Source organism: Heterodontus francisci, chromosome 4 (assembly GCF_036365525.1).
Source record: "Heterodontus francisci isolate sHetFra1 chromosome 4, sHetFra1.hap1, whole genome shotgun sequence".
NCBI lineage: Eukaryota > Metazoa > Chordata > Chondrichthyes > Heterodontiformes > Heterodontidae > Heterodontus > Heterodontus francisci.
Genome location: NC_090374.1, coordinates 41,043,405 through 41,062,134, shown reverse-complemented (window position 1 = coordinate 41,062,134; position 18,730 = coordinate 41,043,405). Strand labels below are relative to the sequence as shown.

Sequence of the window (18,730 nt, the reverse complement as noted above, 5' to 3'; positions counted from 1 at the left end):
GGAAAATGCTTGCTCTGGGAGTTGTTGAATTTATTATGCCAAACCCTGACGACCACCCAAGGGGAAAAGCACCCAATGGTACTTTACCTAGTATATCTTTCTCAGGATCCTTGCCATCTTACTCAGCTAAACAACTTTAAGAGACTTCTGCAAAACATTACTGGGAAATCCCCAAGAGATAAAACATCAAATATACAGTTCATGAAACTGCACCCAATCAGAATCAAAGTGGCAAACCTGCATAATGAACCACAAGTGCTTCAAGACAAACTTCCCTCAGCAACAGTAATTAGCCTCTAATGACAAGATGTGCCTTAAAAAGGACATGTCACCTTAAACCAACATCAGACTAAAACAGAGCACCTCAACAGCAGGAAGCTTTGCTCAAAGAAATCTCTTGGCACCCATTAGGAAAGGGCTAAGAAGGCATAAAAGGGATAAAACACGCTGCATATTACATGGTGTAACACTCTTTCATTGTAAACCTGACTGAACAATGCCACAAGAAATCTACCATATAATACACAGTAGAAATTAATGCAAAGCAATTTGGGGAAATTAACCAAAATTGTATATTCCCTGTGTCCTCGTTCATGGTAACTCAGAGGATGGTTTAAAATGGTAAGATGAATCTTTGTACCAACAGCAATTATGGAACCAGCATTGCAGGGAAGGAGGAGCAGTGGGAAAGAGGGCAGGACCCAACTTCCTCCATTGCAGCTTCACCCTCCATTGTTGATTTCCCTTGTCCTTACTCATCACTTGATCTTCTCTGCTCTCCTCACCTTCCTGCTCTTTATGTTTTGTATTCTATCTTTACTTCTTTTAGTTTGATTTGTTGTTGCTTGCTGCACCGGTTGCGCATTTTTCTTGCTGTGTCCTTTTTGTCTGTACCAACGAACAACCTGTTCTTGACCATCCTCAAAACTGCCACTGTGCTCTTGACCAGAGTGTTATCATTCTTAATACAGACCTGCTTCAAGGATCACTGAAGTTTTGAGTCAAGTCTAGGCTGTGTGTTTTACCAGTAAAGAGACGATTAGGAGTGTGGAAGAGAAGATAGATAGGTAGGAAAGAGGACAAAATTGGAGAATAAAAATGAAACGTCATACACAATTCCGTGTTCATGGATAATAGGACTGCAGGTGGAAAATGGGCCACATTGTAAGGCGGCGCAGTGGTTAGCACCACAGCCTCACAGCTCCAGCAACCCGGGTTCGATTCTGGGTACTGCCTGTGCGGAGTTTGCAAGTTCTCCCTGTGACCGCGTGGGTTTCCGCCGGGTGCTCCGGTTTCCTCCCACAGCCAAAGACTTGCAGGTTGATAGGTAAATTGGCCATTGTAAATTCCCCTAGTGTAGGTAGGTGGAAGGGGAATTGAGGGGATGTGATAGGAATATGGGATTAATGTAGGATTAGTATAAATGGGTGGTTGTTGGTCGGCACAGACTCGGTGGGCCGAAGGGCCTGTTTCAGTGCTGTATCTCTAAATAAAAAAGTAAATAAATAAATTGTAAGAGAAATAAATGAGTAAAAGTCCCAAACTAAGGGATGAAGTTGAAGGCAATGAATCCCAGGCCCCTGCAACATAGGTAGGGTCTCTAGAAAGAAACATCACTGTGAAATAAAATACAGGGAATTGCATGGTTAGGTTTCATGACTTTAGAATTAGAACATTACAGCGCAGTACAGGCCCTTCGGCCCTCGATGTTGAGCCGACCTGTGAAACCATCTGACCTACACTATTCCATTTTCATCCATATGTCTATCCAATGACCACTTAAATGCCCTTAAAGTTGGCGAGTCTACTACTGTTGCAGGCAGGGCATTCCACGCCCCTACTACTTTCTGAGTAAAGAAACTACCTCTAACATCTGTCCTATATCTATCACCCCTCAACTTAAAGCTATGTCCCCTCGTGTTTGCCATCACCATCAGAGGAAAAAGACTCTCACTATCCACCCTATCTAACCCTCTGATTATCTTATATGTCTCTATTAAGTCACCTCTCCTCCTCCTTCTCTCCAACGAAAACAACCTCAAGTCCCTCAGCCTTTCCTCGTAAGACCTTCCCTCCATACCAGGCAACATCCTAGTAAATCTCCTCTGCACCCTTTCCAAAGCTTCCACATCCTTCCTATAATGCGGTGACCAGAACTGCATGCAATACTCCAGGTGCGGTCTCACCAGAGTTTTGTACAGCTGCAGCATGACCTCGTGGCTCCGAAACTCGATCCCCCTACTAATAAAAGCTAACACACAATATGCCTTCTTAACAGCCCTATTAACCTGGGTAGCAACTTTCAGGGATTTATGTACCTGGACACCAAGATCTCTCTGCTCATCTACACTACCAAGAATCTTCCCATTAGCCCAGTACTCTGCATTCCTGTTACTCCTTCCAAAGTGAATCACCTCACACTTTTCCGCATTAAACTCCATTTGCCATCTCTCAGCCCAGCTCTGCAGCCTATCTATGTCCCTCTGTACCCTACCACATCCTTCAGCACTATCCACAACTCCACCGACCTTCGTGTCATCCGCAAATTTACTAACCCACCCTTCTACACCCTCATCCAGGTCATTTATAAAAATGACTTTAGGGGGGAATTATTTAATTTTTTGATTAGTTACATGGCTGTACATTCATCTTGGTGAGAAATTAAAAGGGTGGTAGAAACCACTTTCGGAACAATTAATTTAGTGATATTGTTATGACCAGGTGAGGAAGGTGTCTAGCGGTCTTTCCCAGCCTTCACCTGCTCTTTTTGTAACAGGGTTTTAACTTTTGAACACACCATGTTTTGAGCTCCCCTTTGGTGAATCCTTGTTCACCACTTTCCAATTATAAGGCACAGAAATGAGCATAAACAGGCTCTCTCAAGTTTAAAGAAGAAAAGCGAAATTTTATTAAATTTAAACAAACTCTAATTCGGTTAATGCCTACGAATACACGCCATGCCCCACGCTAGCACGCATACGCGATATGCACATGCAAATAGAGACAGAAAAGAGAAAAAGAAAAATAGTGGAGGAGAGGTTTGAGGCAAACTCTGAAGAGGTTTTTTTTTTTTTACTGTGCTTCGAGCTCGCTGTTGAGTCCTTGATTGTAGGTAGCCTCACTTTCCGTTGGGGCCCAGTATTCTTCTTAAACCTTGTTCACTGTAGGAGACTTTTCTCTCTTGGGGTTCATATGTCTTCAATGATTTCCAAAGCTGGTGAGAGCGAGATGAGAGCAGACAGGAGAGAGGTCTTTTCAGTCCAGGAGCATACAGCTTTCTGAGTTTTAAAACTCTGTGGCAAATTCAAATTCAAAAAACTCCAACAGCCAGTTAGTCATGTGACTAAACTGGCCTGACCACATCTGTTTGTGTATTTGGCCATCTTAGCAGTTAACCTGGAGTGCTAGCTTCTCCACCTTCAATATCTGATAATCAAAAGTCCATTGTGGATTAAATTGGAGCAGGGAGTGGCCCCTTTGTTCTTTCCAAGTACTGTCTGTTACTAGGACAATATCTTTCCAGTCAAGGGTCTGGCGTTTGTTTTTAAACAAGTTCTTTCTTCACTCCAATAACAGTTTAAAAATCAACGCTCATGTGGCAAAATTAATGCGTCTCATTCTGGGCAAGTGGGGGCCTGCATGACAGATATGCTCGGTTGAAACTGCATCTTTCGAACTGATTGCTTTACTGTCAAGATTTAGAAATCAGCATTGTTAATTTGCTTATTTCAGCCAATGAGTAAAATGTGACAGTGGATTTCATTCTGCTACAGACAAATCTGACGCCCATCCAGACACTTAACATGTGAATCACAAAACTTTCAATTATATCAAACTTTCTCTCCAGATTACTTAAGAAAGTACATAATTGCGTTGGAAGCATTTCAGAGAAGGCTTGCTCAACTGATTCTGGGATGAGAAGGTTATCTTATGAGGGAAGATTCGACAGTTTGGGTCTGTATTCATTGGAGTTTAGAAGGATGAGAGGTGATCTTATTGAAACATACAAGATCCTGAGGGGACTTGATAGTATGTATGTTGAAAGGATGTTTCCTCTTGTGGGAGAGACTAAAACTAGGGGGCACAGCTTAAAAATAAGGGGTATCCCATTTAAGACAGAGATGTGGAGAGATTTTTCTCTGAGGGTCATGAATCTGTGGAACTCTCTTCCCCAGAGAGCGGAGGAGGCAGGGTCATTGAATATTTTTAACGCAGAGGAAGCCAGATTCTTGAGAAACAAGGGAGTCAAAGGTTATCGGGGGCAGGCAGTAAAGTGGAGTTGAGTCCACAAACAGATCAGCCACGATCTTATAGAATGGTAGAGCAGGCTCGAGGGGCTGAATAGCCTACTCCTGCTCCTAGTTCGTATTGCAAATATATCTTGGTCATTTTCTCTTGCCAAAATATGTTCTTAAATTTTGTATGCAAGTTTGAAGAGTGGCACAACGTGTTACTATACTGCCCTTTCATTTCCAAATCCTGGTCTGAATCTGCCCATGAAAGTCTCTTGTCTCCATCAGCTGCAATGATCAAATGAGTTTTTGAAGCCTTAACTCAGTTGCTGTAGGACATACTGACCCTGTAACTCAGAGATAATGGGTGATTTCATCTGCAGACTGCAAGAATACATAGCATTATATTTAGCCTAGTGAGTCCATGCTAGTGTTTAGGCTCCCCTTGAGCTTCCTCCCATCATTCCTCATCTAACTATCAGCATAACCCTCAAGGCCCTTCTCCCGGATGTGCTTATCCAGCCTCCCCTTAATTACATCTATACTATTTGCCTCAATCACTCCCTGGGGTAGCGAGATTCACATGCCCACACAAGTGAGAGACCTTGGAGTGCATGTCCACAGGTCCCTGAAGGTGGCAGGACAGGTAGAGAGAGTGGTGAAGAAGGCATATCGAATGCTTTCCTTTATTGGCCAAGGTATAGAATTCAAAAGCAAGGATGTAATGCTGGAACTGTATAAAACGCTGGTTAGGCCACAGTTGGAGTATTGTGTACCGTTCTGATCACCACATTACAGAAAGGACATAATTGCTCTGGAGAGAGTACAGAGGAGATTTACAAGAATGTTGCAGCTATGAGGAAAGATTGGATAGGCTAGGGTTGTTTTCCTTAGAACAGAGGAGGCTGAGGGGTGACTTAATTGAGGTGTAAAAAATTATGAGGGGCCTAGATACAGTAGACAGGAAGGACCTGTTTCCCCTAGCGGAGAGGTCAATTATCAGGGGGCACAGATTTAAGATGATTGGCAGAAGGATTAGAGGGGACATGAGGAAAAACATTTTCACCCAGAGGGTGGCGGGTGTCTGGAATTCACTGCTAGGAATGGTGGTGGAGGAAGAAACTCTCAACTCATTTATAAAGGTATCTGGACATGCACCCTAAGTGCTGTAACCGGCAAGGCTATGGACCAGGTGCTGGAAGGTGGGATTAGATTGGGCAGTTAGTTTTTCGGCTGGCATGGACAAGATGGGCTGAATGGCGTCCTACTGTGCCAAAATTGTTCTTTGGTTCTATGGTTCTAAGTGGAGTCAACATACACAGTTGAGAGACTGGGTGCTGGTATGCTATCCGTACATCTCTGGAGCTGCATTCAAATCTAGGTTGACAGGATGTAAAACTCTGCCTGAAGCAAGTCTTTGCAAGCAGGAAGATAAGACCTCATTGGAAGCGGGGTGCACAGCATGTAACTACCATATTTTGGCACAATCACTCAGAAGATGCAGAATAACTGATGTGGGAACTGAATACATGAATGGGCAGGAAGCAAAGAGATACAGACCCTTAGAAAATAGGCGACATGTTTAGATAGAGGATCTGGATCGGTGCAGGCTTGGAGGGCCGAAGGGCCTGTTCCTGTGCTGTAATTTTATTTGTTCTTTGTTCTAATACCTGACACCGATGCTGTAACAGGTGAGATTCAGTTACATTGTTGGGTGGATCCTCATCCAAACATCCTGCCTGAAACTTTATTGGTGCTGACATGATGGGGAAATGTTCCAATCTTTCAGCTTGACCACAGAAATAATTAAACATTTAACTAAAGTTGTCAGCTGGTATATTGGCCCAAAAGCAGCTGCCCAGTCCCCAATTAGGCGCAGGGTTTACTTTATTTACTGCATGTACAAAATCTTGCATTACTTGAGAATCTTTAATGTAGGAAAACCTTCCAAGGTGCTTCCCAGAAGCAGAAATCAAACAAAATTTGATACCGAGCAAAAGAAGCAGATACTAGAGGGGTGACTAAAAGCTTCGTCAAAGAAGTGGACTTTAAGGAGGGAGCAAGGTGGAGGCAGAAAAATTTAGAGAGGGAATTCCAGAGCTTATGCCTAGATAGCTGAAGGCATGGTCACTAATGTTGTGGGAGGCTGTGCAAGAGGCCAGAATTGGAGCAAAGCAGAATTGTCAGAAGGTTGGAGAGGGTTACAGAGATAGGACGGGCAAGACAATGGAGCGATTTGAACACAACGATGAGAATTTTAAATGAGGCATTGATAGACTGGGAGGCACCCAGTAGTTGTGCCGTAGCCAAGATAGTACTTTAGAAAAGATCAGAATGAAAAGGGAGAAAAATATATCATACGTACCTATGAATTAAAATTACTTAGAATATTAGGTATTAGCTTAGACAGAATATGGCAAATGTTAACATTGAAAGGATTTGTGTTAATTATCTTTTTCTGAACAGAAATGCACAATAAACATCCAGTCCACCGAGGTCGTTGACCTTAGTCATAATGTGAATTGGACCAGAAGATCACTCTCAGAGCAGTTAAGCTCGAGGAGATCAAACAGTATTTCTGCTCTGATTGCTATCCAGTAACCCCTTCTGGAAGCATAAAGATGGGTGAAGATATAATGCGATTCGGCTACAATGTCACCCATGGTAGAATAGCTTACCAGCACTCACCATCATGATTCATAAAAGTCAGATAGGCTCAGGACCGAAAAGTAACCCGGGTGCCATGGAACTGCACCTTGGTAAAGAGTGAGTACCGACCGTCTGGCAAGATAAAGAGGGGCAAAAATTGACTAATTAAATATAAAGTGCGCATCTCCAACCAATCCTTTACCTTGTGTTTGCTGCCTTGAGGTCACAGAAGTGAGCGAGTACAGTGCGGACCACATCATTACAAACAACTTTAACTATGTCAACGTTACTCAGTCGAACGCGTAGCTGCTTTGCCATTTCCCAGAAGTCTTCTGAAAGCATGTGGTACAGATGTCCTTCATCTTTGCTGATTTTCACATACCAGGAAAGGATGTAGTCCCTGTAACTGTAGTCAAAAACTGAAAAACAAAAAATACAGTGAGATCATCCTGACTATTGTAGAGATGAAACACAAAAAAAAATTGTCTTAAAGATCTCCGACTTCCATTTCACTCAATTTATAAACTTCATTGGAAATATAATTGAGTGATCAGGTAGCTGAGTAAGTTACTCTGTGGGCCCACGTTCATCCGAGAGCTGGATTCAAATCTAGCCTGGAGGTGAAGGCTGAAAACCTCAATCAGCGTATGACTCAAATGATCTGAAAGCAGCTGAGTGTGAGAGTTTCCATATGCAAAAAGGTGCATAATTTAACACTGACTGGCTCAATTGGCAGGACTCTCATCTCGTGAGTCACAAGATTGTGAGTTCCAGCCAGAACTCATCGAGGCTGGCACTAGTGCAATATTGAGGAAGTGTCAGAGCTATCAAGCATCAGGTGAGACACTGAGTCAGGTGAGTCCACCTGCTCTAATTGTACAAGTGAACCTTAAAATCCCATATGACTATTCCAATAACTGTTCCTTTTGTGTACTGGCCAACATTCCTGTGATGATAAATACCAACAAAAAAAAAAATAACTTGTCATTTACTTCATTCTGATGAAAGGCCATCAACCTGAAATGTTGGCTCCGATATTTAGTGTAGATTCCCATGTGTGGGATTGCGGGGAGGGAGCAGTTCTGGTTAGGTTTCCCCAAACACTGTGGAGTTTTAAAATGGTGTTTAGCTGCATTGTTTCAATGAGAAGGGAATACTCTAAGAGGGTTAGGAACTTGGGAGACCCTAACCACTAACCAAATGGGGAATAGGAAAAGGCCTAAAAAGCAAATTCTCCACACACACTACCTGTGGACAGCATGTTAAACAAGAAAAAAGATATTCAAGTTGGTTACAGTTTAAGAATAAAGGTTTGAGTTTTGATTTAGGGAAATTAATCTTTAGACATTTTTGGTTTGATTGTGATATAAACTGTGCATCTGTGTAGACGACTTGGCAACTAGAGGTCATGTACTGAATAACTAGGTTGTTCTGCCAGTAATGACTGTTAAGCCACCGTCTTTATTTTCTGTAAATAGTCTGACACTGCAGACTAATTCAAGACACTGCTCTCAGCAATCTGTAGTTATCAGCCTGTAAATGCTGTTCATCAGGATTGGCATGCAGCTCAGTGATGTCAGGGGTGAAAAAAACAGCCTCCCCCAACAGACACATGGGTCCTCATCCTTAACATTCTTTCATGGCATTAAACAACGAGTGCTCTAGGGTTCATACAATTACACTAAAAAATAACTGGCATTTAACCACACTTTACTTGCGCAGATGCATGCACAAACAGGTTCTCTCTGTAACCTCCTACAGCCCTTCAACCCACCGAGAACTCTGCATTCCTCCCGATTTCTTTCTTCCCACTGGCGCCATCCCCCTCCCTGGCTATTCCTTCAAGTTCAACATCAAGTAACTTGGTGTCATGCTTGATCCTGAGCAGACCTCCACACCCGTACTGCCGCCTTTGCCTAGACTGCCTTAGGGTCATACCAGGCCCTAAACTCTGGAAATCCCTCCCTACACCTATTTGCCTTTCTACCTCTCTTTCCTCCTTCATGACACTCGTTGAAACCTAACTCTTTGGCCAAGCTTTTGGTTACTTGTCCTAATTTCTCCTGATGTGGTAAATCTGGAGCAGGTTGCAGAGATAAGGTGGAACAAGGACATAGAAGGATTTGAAAATGAGGATAAGGATTTTAAATTTAATGTGTTGAGGGCACAAAGCCAGTGCAGGTTCATGAGTGCCAGTGATGAATAAGTGGGACTTAGTGCAGGATAAGATATGAGCAGTAATATTTTGGGCAAGTTGGAGTTGATGGAATGTGGATGAAGGAAGGGCAGCAGGAAGAGCAATGGAATAGAAACAGCCTGGAGGTGATAAAAGTTTACAGGTCTCAGGTAGGGGAAGTGGCAAAAATAAGCAGTCTAGGCGAAAGCAGCAGTACTGGTGTGGAGTTCTGCTCAGGATCAAGTTGGACACCAAGGTATGAACAGTCTTGTTTAACTTGAAGGAATGGACAGGGAAGGGGATGGAATCAGTATCAAGGGATGATCAGCACAAAAACTCAAGACTTTGCTTCTTGCTGATGTTCAGCTGAAGAAAGTTGTGCCTCATCAAGACCTGGGCCCCAAATTTTCTAGATCCCATTCATTCAGAAATTATGCTGATATTTACACCATTTTCTACAACAATCTTGCCAACAGGAGCTCGATACTGGTACATAAATACCAGTGGTAAAAAGTGCAAATTCTGTAGCCATTAAGGGCCAGAGGATATGTAGCTGGAGCACTATGAACAGACAGTGAGGCTGAGAAGTTGGAGACAAATTTCAGACTGCATTTTTCTAAGTGGTCATATTGGGCATCTCTAATGACACCTTCAAGCATCTTACCCATTACTGAAGTCAAGCTAATAGGCCGATATTTCCTGCTTCTACCTTATTACGCTTTTTAAAAATTGGAACTATTTTGCCATCTTTCCAATATGAGGCAGGAGTCTTCACCTACATTCTCTTTGCAGAACAGGTTATCATACAACATCAGAGAAAGGCCACCAGGATGTGAATCCCCATCCTCAGAGCCCTGACTCCCATGAAGAGAAGTTAAATTCCTGAGCTATCAAACCACAGTGGCTACGACGGAAGCGGTGAGATCTGTATAATACTGTAGCGAGACAAGTACCCAAGCCCCTTTCCATGAACTCCTCTGTAAAATACCACAGACTCAGCCCTCTGCCCCCTTTAATTGGAGACTTTTCTTCCTACAGATCCAGCAACGCACCAAGATGCAGTTGAGGACAACGAGAAGGAGCAACTCCAAGAGATTGAAAAGGAAGCAGCTCTGGGCATCCACATCCTTGTGAGCCTCCATGTTGATGTGGAGGAAATGGAAGATGAGAGCCCTACTCTTCTCTCCACGCCTGTGAGTGTACCTCCCATCAGCATCCTCAAACCCCTATGTTTCACCATCAGCTGTTCCAGCCACCATTGCAGAGACAGGAACCCTAGGGTCCTCAGAATATTGGCTGGCTGAGCATGATAGTATGGGGGATTGGGAAGAGGCCACTCTTCTATAAAGGCAGAATGGAAGGTGACCAAGGACTGAAAGAGTCAGGGAACTCAGGCTTCATAGGTAAGTGCCTTAAAAGGTGCATGCTCCAGAAGCATCAGAGGTTCAGTTTAGTTTTAGTTTAGAGACACAGCACTGAAACAGGCCCTTCGGCCCACCGAGTCTGTGCCGACCATCAACCACCCATTTATACTAATCCTACACTAATTCCATATTCCTACCACATCCCCACCTGTTCCTATATTTCCCTACCACCTACCTATACTAGGGGCAATTTATAATGGCCAATTTACCTATCAACCTGCAAGTCTTTGGCATGTGGGAGGAAACTGGAGCACCCGGAGAAATCCCACGCAGACACAGGGAGAACTTGCAAACTCCACACAGGCAGTACCCAGAATAGAACCCGGGTCGCTGGAGTTGTGAGGCTGCGGTGCTAACCACTGCGCACATTTCTGGAGACCATGTCCAATCATGTGCCCCTTCTTACAAAACCTGCATGTGTATAAAATTACCATAAAACTTAAAAGAATAATCCAGCTTACTAGTTTTTTTATAAATTGAATTGGTATGTAATTACATTGAATCAATATTTTTCAATATTGAATCAATCCCAAGTGTATTGCTTGCGTTTCCAATATATTTTAAATTATATAATAACTTTGAAAACAAAGTTTAGAGGTTACAAACAAGGAAAGCCTTTCCTTTGCTCCCAGATATGCTTCAAATCCATGAGCAGACGAAGGTATTTTACACTTGGGCATGTAATTTCATTTCTAGAAGGAATGTTTCAGTTGTAAGAGCTTGCTCATTTATACAGCTAAAATCACAACAATCCAATGAGATGGTTAAATATTAAAATAAAAATCCCAAGTTGCACTTCTTCAGTCTTTTTTTTATCACAAATTTGCTAGAAATGGCAGGATTACTTGAAAAAGCAAGCACAACACAAAGACAAAGCTTTGCTAAAACGGTGCATGTTTGCCAGGCAACAGTGGAATAAAAATGTATGAAAAGGAGATGAATAATTCAAACTTTATCTTACCCCTTAGCATTTGCTGAAACTATTAAGATTTTCTGAAGTAAAAGAGAAACATCATGAGGTTAATATTGTCCAAGTAATTCATAATCATCAATCTGCATCAAATACACAATGGACTTGAGTGCAGTGGACATTTATGCTGGTGCTTAAGGTGCAATAGAATACTGTGGAGATTTCAGGTCTATGGTATACAGCATATTGTAGCATTTTATCTACAATTCCCATTGTTAGACAAAAGGTTCCCTCTGGATTGCAGCACCAGGCATACCTAAAAATGAGGTCTAACCTGGTGAAGCTACAACACAGGACTACATGCATGCCAAACAGCAGAAGCAGCATACGATAGAGACAAGTTATCCCATGACCAACGGATCAGATCAAAGCTCTGCAGTCCTGCCACAACAAGTTATGAATGGTGGTGGACATTAAACAACGAACCAGAGCAGCAGGCTCCACAAATATCCTCATTCTCAATGATAGGGGAGCCCAGCATGTCAGTGCAAAAGATAAGGCTAATGCATTTGCAATCATCTTCAACCAGAAATGTTGAGTGGATGATCCACCTCGACCTCTTCCTGAAGTCCCTAGCATCACAGATGCCAGTCTTCAGCCAATTCGATTCACTCCACACGACATCAAGAAATGGCTGAAGGCACTGGGTACAACAAAGGCTATGGGCCCTAACAACATCCTGGCTGCACTACTGAAGACTTGTGCTCCAGAACTAGCTGTGTCCCTAGCCAATCTGTTCCAGTACATCCAATACACTGGCATCTACCTGGCAATGTAGAAAATTGCCCAGAGATGTCCTGTCCACAAAAAGTAGGAAAAATCCACTCTGGCAAATTAGCGTCCCATCAGTTTACTCTTGATCATCAGCAAAGTGATGGAAGGTGCCATCGACAGCACTATCAAGTGGCACTTACACAGCTATAACTTGCTCACCAACGCTCAGTTTGGATTCTGCCAGGGCCACTCGGCTCCAGACCTCATTAAAGTTCAAACATGGACAAAAAAGCTGAATTCAAGAAGTGAGGTAAAAGTGATTGCCCTTGACATCAAGGCAACATTTGACAGTGTGGTATCAAGGAGCCCTGGCAAAATTAAAATCAATGGGAATCGAAGGAAAACTCTCCACTGATTGTAGTCATACCTAGCACAAAGAAAAATGGTTGTGGTTGCTGGAGGTCAAATATCTAAGCCCAAGGACATAAGGACATTGCTGCAGGAGTTTCTCAGGGTAGTGCCCTAGGCCCAACCATCTTCAGCTGCTTCACCAATGACCTTCCCTCCAACATAAGGTCTGAAGTGGGGATGTACACTGATGATTGAACAGAGCCATATGTGATTCCTCAGATACTGAAGCAGTTCATGTCAATATGCAGCAAGACCTGGACAACATTCAGGCTTGGGCAGATAAGTGGCAAGTAACATTCTTGCCACACAATGCCCATCTCCAACAAGACAGAATTTAACCATCTGCCCTTGACATTAACAGTATTACCATTGCTGAATCCCCCACCATTCTGGGGGCGGGGGGGGGGGGGGGGGGGGTTGGGGAGATGGGTGGCGGAGTTACCATTGACCAGAAAATTAACTGGACCAGCCACATAAATACAGAGGTTACAAGAGAAGGTCAGAGGCTGGGAATTCTACAGCGAGTAACTCACCTCCTGATCCCCAGAGCCTGTCCACCATCTACAAGGCACAAGTCAGGAGTGTGATGGAATACTCTTCACCTGGATGGGTGCAGCTCCAAAAACACCCCAGAAGCTCGGCACCAACCAGGACAAAGCAGCTCGCTTGATCAGTATCTCATCCACCACCTGAAATATTCACTCCTCCACCACCGACGCACAGTGGCAGCATTGCACACCATATACAAGATGCACTGCAACAACTCACCAGGCCTCCTTCGACAGCACCTTCCAATCCTGCGACCTCTTCCTAGAAGGACAAGGGCAGCAGATGCATGTGCAAGTACACCTCCAAGTCACACACCATTCGGACTTGGAACTATATCGTCAATTCTTCACTGTCGCTGGATCAAAATCCTGGAACTCCCTTCCTCACAGTAGTGTGGGTGGTACCTACACCAGATGGGCTGCAGTAGTTCACCACCACCTTCTCATGAGCAATAAGGGTTGGGCAACAAATGCTGGCCTTGCCAGTGACACGCACATTCCATGAAAGAATTTTTAAAAATGCTGAAGTCAATATTCATCTAACTGACAAAGCCCTGGAGTACTGTGAGCAATTTTGGGCACCACACCTTAGGAAGGACATATTACCTTGGAGGGAGTGCAGTGTAGATTTATCAGAATGATACCTGGACTTCCAGGGTTAAATTAAGAGGAGTGATTACACAAAGTAGAGTTGTATTCACTGGAATTTAGAAGGGGTAATTTGTTCTAAATTTTCAAGATATTAAGGGGAACAGATAAAATATATAGAAATTATTTCTGTTGGCTGGGGTGCCTCAGAGGACTAGGAGGCATAGTCTTAAAATTAGAGCCAGACTTATCAGGAGTGAAATTCAAAACACTCCGGAAACACGTCCAACCAGAGCTGGCAAAACTACTTACATATAACCTCCAGATCAGGAATTCCCTAAAGTATAAATTACAGTTCCAAAACACATGTGAAGGGTTTTGGCTTCTGAATCATTTCAAATTTGCTAACAAACCCACTCAAAGCCTAATTCTTTCCCCAAAATTGTATTGCTACACATCATATTTTTTGTCTATAAGATCACAAGCTTATAGTCCATCCAATTCAGGAGACTTCATCTCACTCATCGACTTAGTGGGCAGCACAGTGGCGCAGTGGTTAGCACCGCAGCCTCACAGCTCCAGCGACCCAGGTTCAATCCTGGGTACTGCCTGTGTGGAGTATGCAAGTTCTCCCTGTGTCTGCGTGGGTTTCCTCTGGGTGCTCCGGTTTCCTCCCAGAGCCAAAAGATTTGCAGGTTGATGGGTAAATTGGCCATTATAAATTGCTCCTAGTATAGGTAGGTGGTAGGGGAATATAGGGACAGGTGAGGATGTGGTAGGAATATGGGATTAGTGTAGGATTAGTATAAATGGGTGGTTAATGGTCGGCACAGACTCGGTGGGCCGAAGGGCCTGTTTCAGTGCTGTATATCTAAATCTAAAAAATCTAGTGACGCATATTCCTCAAGAGTGGAATAAACTTCTTGAAGCTCCGGGGTTTCAAACTCTACCAACAGTGGGGTTGACAACATTGGTAATAAATCAGCTTTAACATTAATCACAAGCTTCCACTGTTTTTTGAGCTCTATTTGGCCATCAGTGTAACCAATGAAACCTCAGAGCTAGCATTATTGAACCAGTACTTTAAGCATTATTTCCCAACCAATGCAAACTGCTGTGGAATCAATGAACAAAGTGGTATGATAGTAGTCATGGGACAAGGTATTGCAAATCCCCCCCTGATCATACAAAGTAACACCCCACTGGAAGTGGTTAGCAAATTCTGCTTCCTCGGGTCCACAGTGACAGGCCATCTGTCCTTTGATGCAGCGCTTGATCACGCATAGGGAAAGCAGCTACCAGCTTTGGCCAACTCATGAAATGCAAAAGAATAACACTAAGCTGTTCGTCTATAAGGCCTTGGTACACCTTGCTGTATGGCTATGAAACATGGACAACTTACAGTTACCAGGAAAAGAAGCTGAGCAATTTGCATCTTTGCTGTCTGCAGCACATTATGGATATATCCTGGTGGGACAAAATCACAAATGTGGCAGTCTTCGTAAAGGCAGAGCTCCCAAGTGTGTTAGCACTAATTAAACAGAGGCAGCTTCGGTGGAATGGGCATATCCGCAGGATGGAGGTCAGTTGTGTTCTCGGACCTTCGGTATGGTGAGGTAGCTGGAGCCAGATGGTCAGTGGGGCACCAAAAGGTCCAATTCAAGGATGTCTGCAAGTGTGACATGAAGGGCCTAAACATTAACTACCACACCTGGGAGTCACTAGCTGACGAAAGAGGGAAATGGTGACACCTCTTGTGGGCTGGTGTGCACCACTACCACGACCCAGTGGCTACAACAGCTTGGCAACAGGCGCCAACACTGAAAACAACCCAAAACGTCATCTAGCAGCTTCATGGGCGGCATTGCAGGAGAACCTGCCTCTTAAGGATTGGCTTCCACAGCCATCAGCAAAGATGCACCAGATGAAGACACCCCACCTAAATGCATTTGTTTGCTGTATGTTCACCATCTCTCATAGATGGAAGGATGCCAACAGTAAGTGGACTCGCTACAAACTGGGACTGCCCCAAGCTCATCTATCTTCACACCCCAGTCTATGATATGCAAAGGTATCCTTTTGATAATATCCAACGCATGGTTCATGGCATTTTTTTTTTAAAGTCCAGTTGTATTCAAATAACATTCCTCTAGCTGTCCATGATAAAGGCAAATCTCAAGCCACTCAACACTATTTTATATATATCAAGTTCCAGAGACACAGACCACAGGGCACGATGTCAGGGGCTACATTACAGGTGTTACTCAGATTATTCAGGCACCAGCTGCTCACAAGCCAATTCAGGTCAGCGAGAAGTGGGACTGGAAATAAATCACACAACTCATTTTCTGCAGCAGAAGCATTATGGCCTCTTAGGAACAATTTTACTACCAGCAACGACAAAGAATTCAACTGACACCACAATCCATACTACAATACTCAGGCTGCCATATGCACAATGCAACACTTTCATTTTATTTTCTGAGAAGATACTTTCATCTTTTTCTTCAAATGTTCATGACATGAAGACTAAGGCCTTGATATTAACCTACCCTCCACCTCCACCCCATGACAGTCAGGGAAAGGGTTTGGGGACGATTCAAGTGTTAAATACGGGGAATACATGCACAAGCCGCCATGCATACCCTGCGCTCTTTTCCCAGTGGTGGATATTGTGTCTTGCTATGGAGAGGTGGGACACTTCATTAACGTATTTAATTCCAGCTCCCACAGTGCAATTCACTACTGCAATGCCGGTTGAAACCCAGCAGTGAAAGGGAGGCTGGACCTGCTGGCTCCGCAGTAAGTGTGTCTTTTCTAGCACTCCTTGAGGGCCAAGAGGAGTAGGAAAACTTAATTAGTCCTTAAAAACAGTCTTTAATCTGCCCTGTCTCACAACTGGCCTTGCCCCTATTTTACATAAATAAAATAAGAGAAATGTTAATAAAATGTATTCATTATTAAAATTAGAGACATCAGCTAGATCAGTTGATCAGAAAATCAAGTTATCAGTGATATCTGAACAGTGTTAATTTAATTACCATTCATAAGCAAACTGCTCCTGCGCAAGAAACCTTGGGAAATTACCTTAGTCCCAATAGATGATGCTGCTCAGATCAATGGTTACATGCAGGTCATGCAGTCTGGAACCACAGCACTTTTGTTGCCTTCACACAGTTGAGTTGCTGAGGATTTTGTTTTTACATTTGAATTTTTATTCCGACTGAGACATGCATAAACAAACCACAAAACAAGACTCCTTTTCAACAGAATGTTGGCCCATAGCTGCAATTAACATCCTCTGACAAATTAACAATGGAACCCAGCTCATTTATATGCCAGACAGCTATGATTTAAACCTGCATAGCCCATCCAGTAGTTGCCAAAGATGTGTTTTATCCAGATAAGCCTAAGGGCGAAACTTCTATGTTTTGCATGTGTCAGAACTCATCAGCTGTGTTAGTAAAAAAAATCCCATCAATAACTGAATTTTAACGAAATTTAGATTTTAAAAAATGATAAATACTCTTACACAAGAGATGTGTCATCTTTTTGAGGTTAAAAAGGGGGGGTTCTTTCCTCTGCTCTCCTTTTTCCTGCCTCTGTGACTGCCTGTAACCTGTTTCATCTGTAACATTTTCCACTTCTGCAGAAAGGTCACAGAGCGCAGTGGTTAGCACCGCAGCCTCACAGCTCCAGTGACCCCGGTTCGGTTCTGGGTACTGCCTGTGTGGAGTTTGCAAGTTCTCCCTGTGACTGCGTGGGTTTCCTCCGGATGCTCCGGTTTCCTCCCACAGCCAAAGACTTGCGGGTTCATAGGTAAATTGGCCATTGTAAAAATTGCCCCTAGAGTAGGTAGGTGGTAGGAGAATTGAGGTAAGGTGGGGATGTGTGAGGAAAAATGAGATTAATATAGGATTAGTATAAATGGGTGGTTGATGGTCGGCACAGATTCGGTGGGCCGAAGGGCCAGTTTCAATGCTGCATCTCTCTCCATGACTCTCTGTTTGAAACATTAACTGTTTCTGCACAGATGCTGCCAGAACTGCCAAGTATTTCCAGCATTTATATAAAAGCAAAATACTGCGGATGCTGGAAATCTGAAATAAAAACAAGAAATGCTGGATCCACTCAGCAGGTCTGGCAGCATCTGTGGAAAGAGAAGCAGAGTTAACGTTGCGGGTCAGTGACCCTTCATCGGAACTATGATTTATGGTTTTTATTTCCAGCATTTACTGTTTATACTTCAAATTTCTAGCATCTGCCAAACTGTACCTTCAAAAGTAATCAATTAATCATGAAGCTCATGTGTACTTGATGTCCTATGTACGTGACAGGCACTACATAAACACAAGTTCTTTTTTTTTAAATAATTGGCACATACAGTCATCAATCTCAGCTCTATTCCAACACCAACCAACCTCACGTTCCAGTCCATGCTGCGTCAGGCTTTTTAGCTGAATAGCCAAGAGGCCTTAAATGTATGTATTGCCTTAAATAAGCAATGATATATGGTATATTTTTTAGTTTTGCACTATCTTGCAAACAGTCAGGAATAATTAAGGCTAAATCTAATTTTGTATTCATGCTTTTGTAAAGAGGGTGAGCAGCAATGACAAACAGGCCTCTAAAAGCAGTTCACTTCTTCATCACGCTAATTAACACTGACAGGATTGGGAGTTAGCTATTAACTGGCTATTCATAAGAGGAGCTCACAGCCACCAATGTAGTAAGGTCATGAGGCTAACATTGCCAACTCACGACTTTGAGTGTTATTTAGTGATGAGTGACAATCATTTGGATGCGTCAGATAAACACAATTTTACCCCACCTCACGCACCATGTCCGACTCCCACCAGACACAGCTCAGTAAGCTACAAGATCGTGCCTCTTCCTTCTGCTGAAGTAATTCTAATAGGATTTCCACTTGATGCTTTAAACCTTAGTTCATACTCAGATAGTATGAACTCATGAGATGAGTGATATCCATTCCAAAAAGGTGACCTCACACTAACAGT

General features: G+C 43.2%; 1 protein-coding gene across 3 annotated transcripts in view; it reads right to left on the bottom strand.

The window, feature by feature from the left end:
- Nucleotides 1-18,730, bottom strand: part of snx25 (sorting nexin 25) — a 317,716-nt gene that overhangs the window by 165,485 nt on the left and 133,501 nt on the right. For all 3 annotated transcript variants that reach the window (XM_068029407.1, XM_068029409.1, XM_068029408.1), the window contains exon 4: nt 7,084-7,300. In XM_068029407.1, the coding sequence (XP_067885508.1) occupies nt 7,084-7,300 (217 nt within the window). The remainder of the gene's footprint in view (nt 1-7,083; nt 7,301-18,730) is intronic.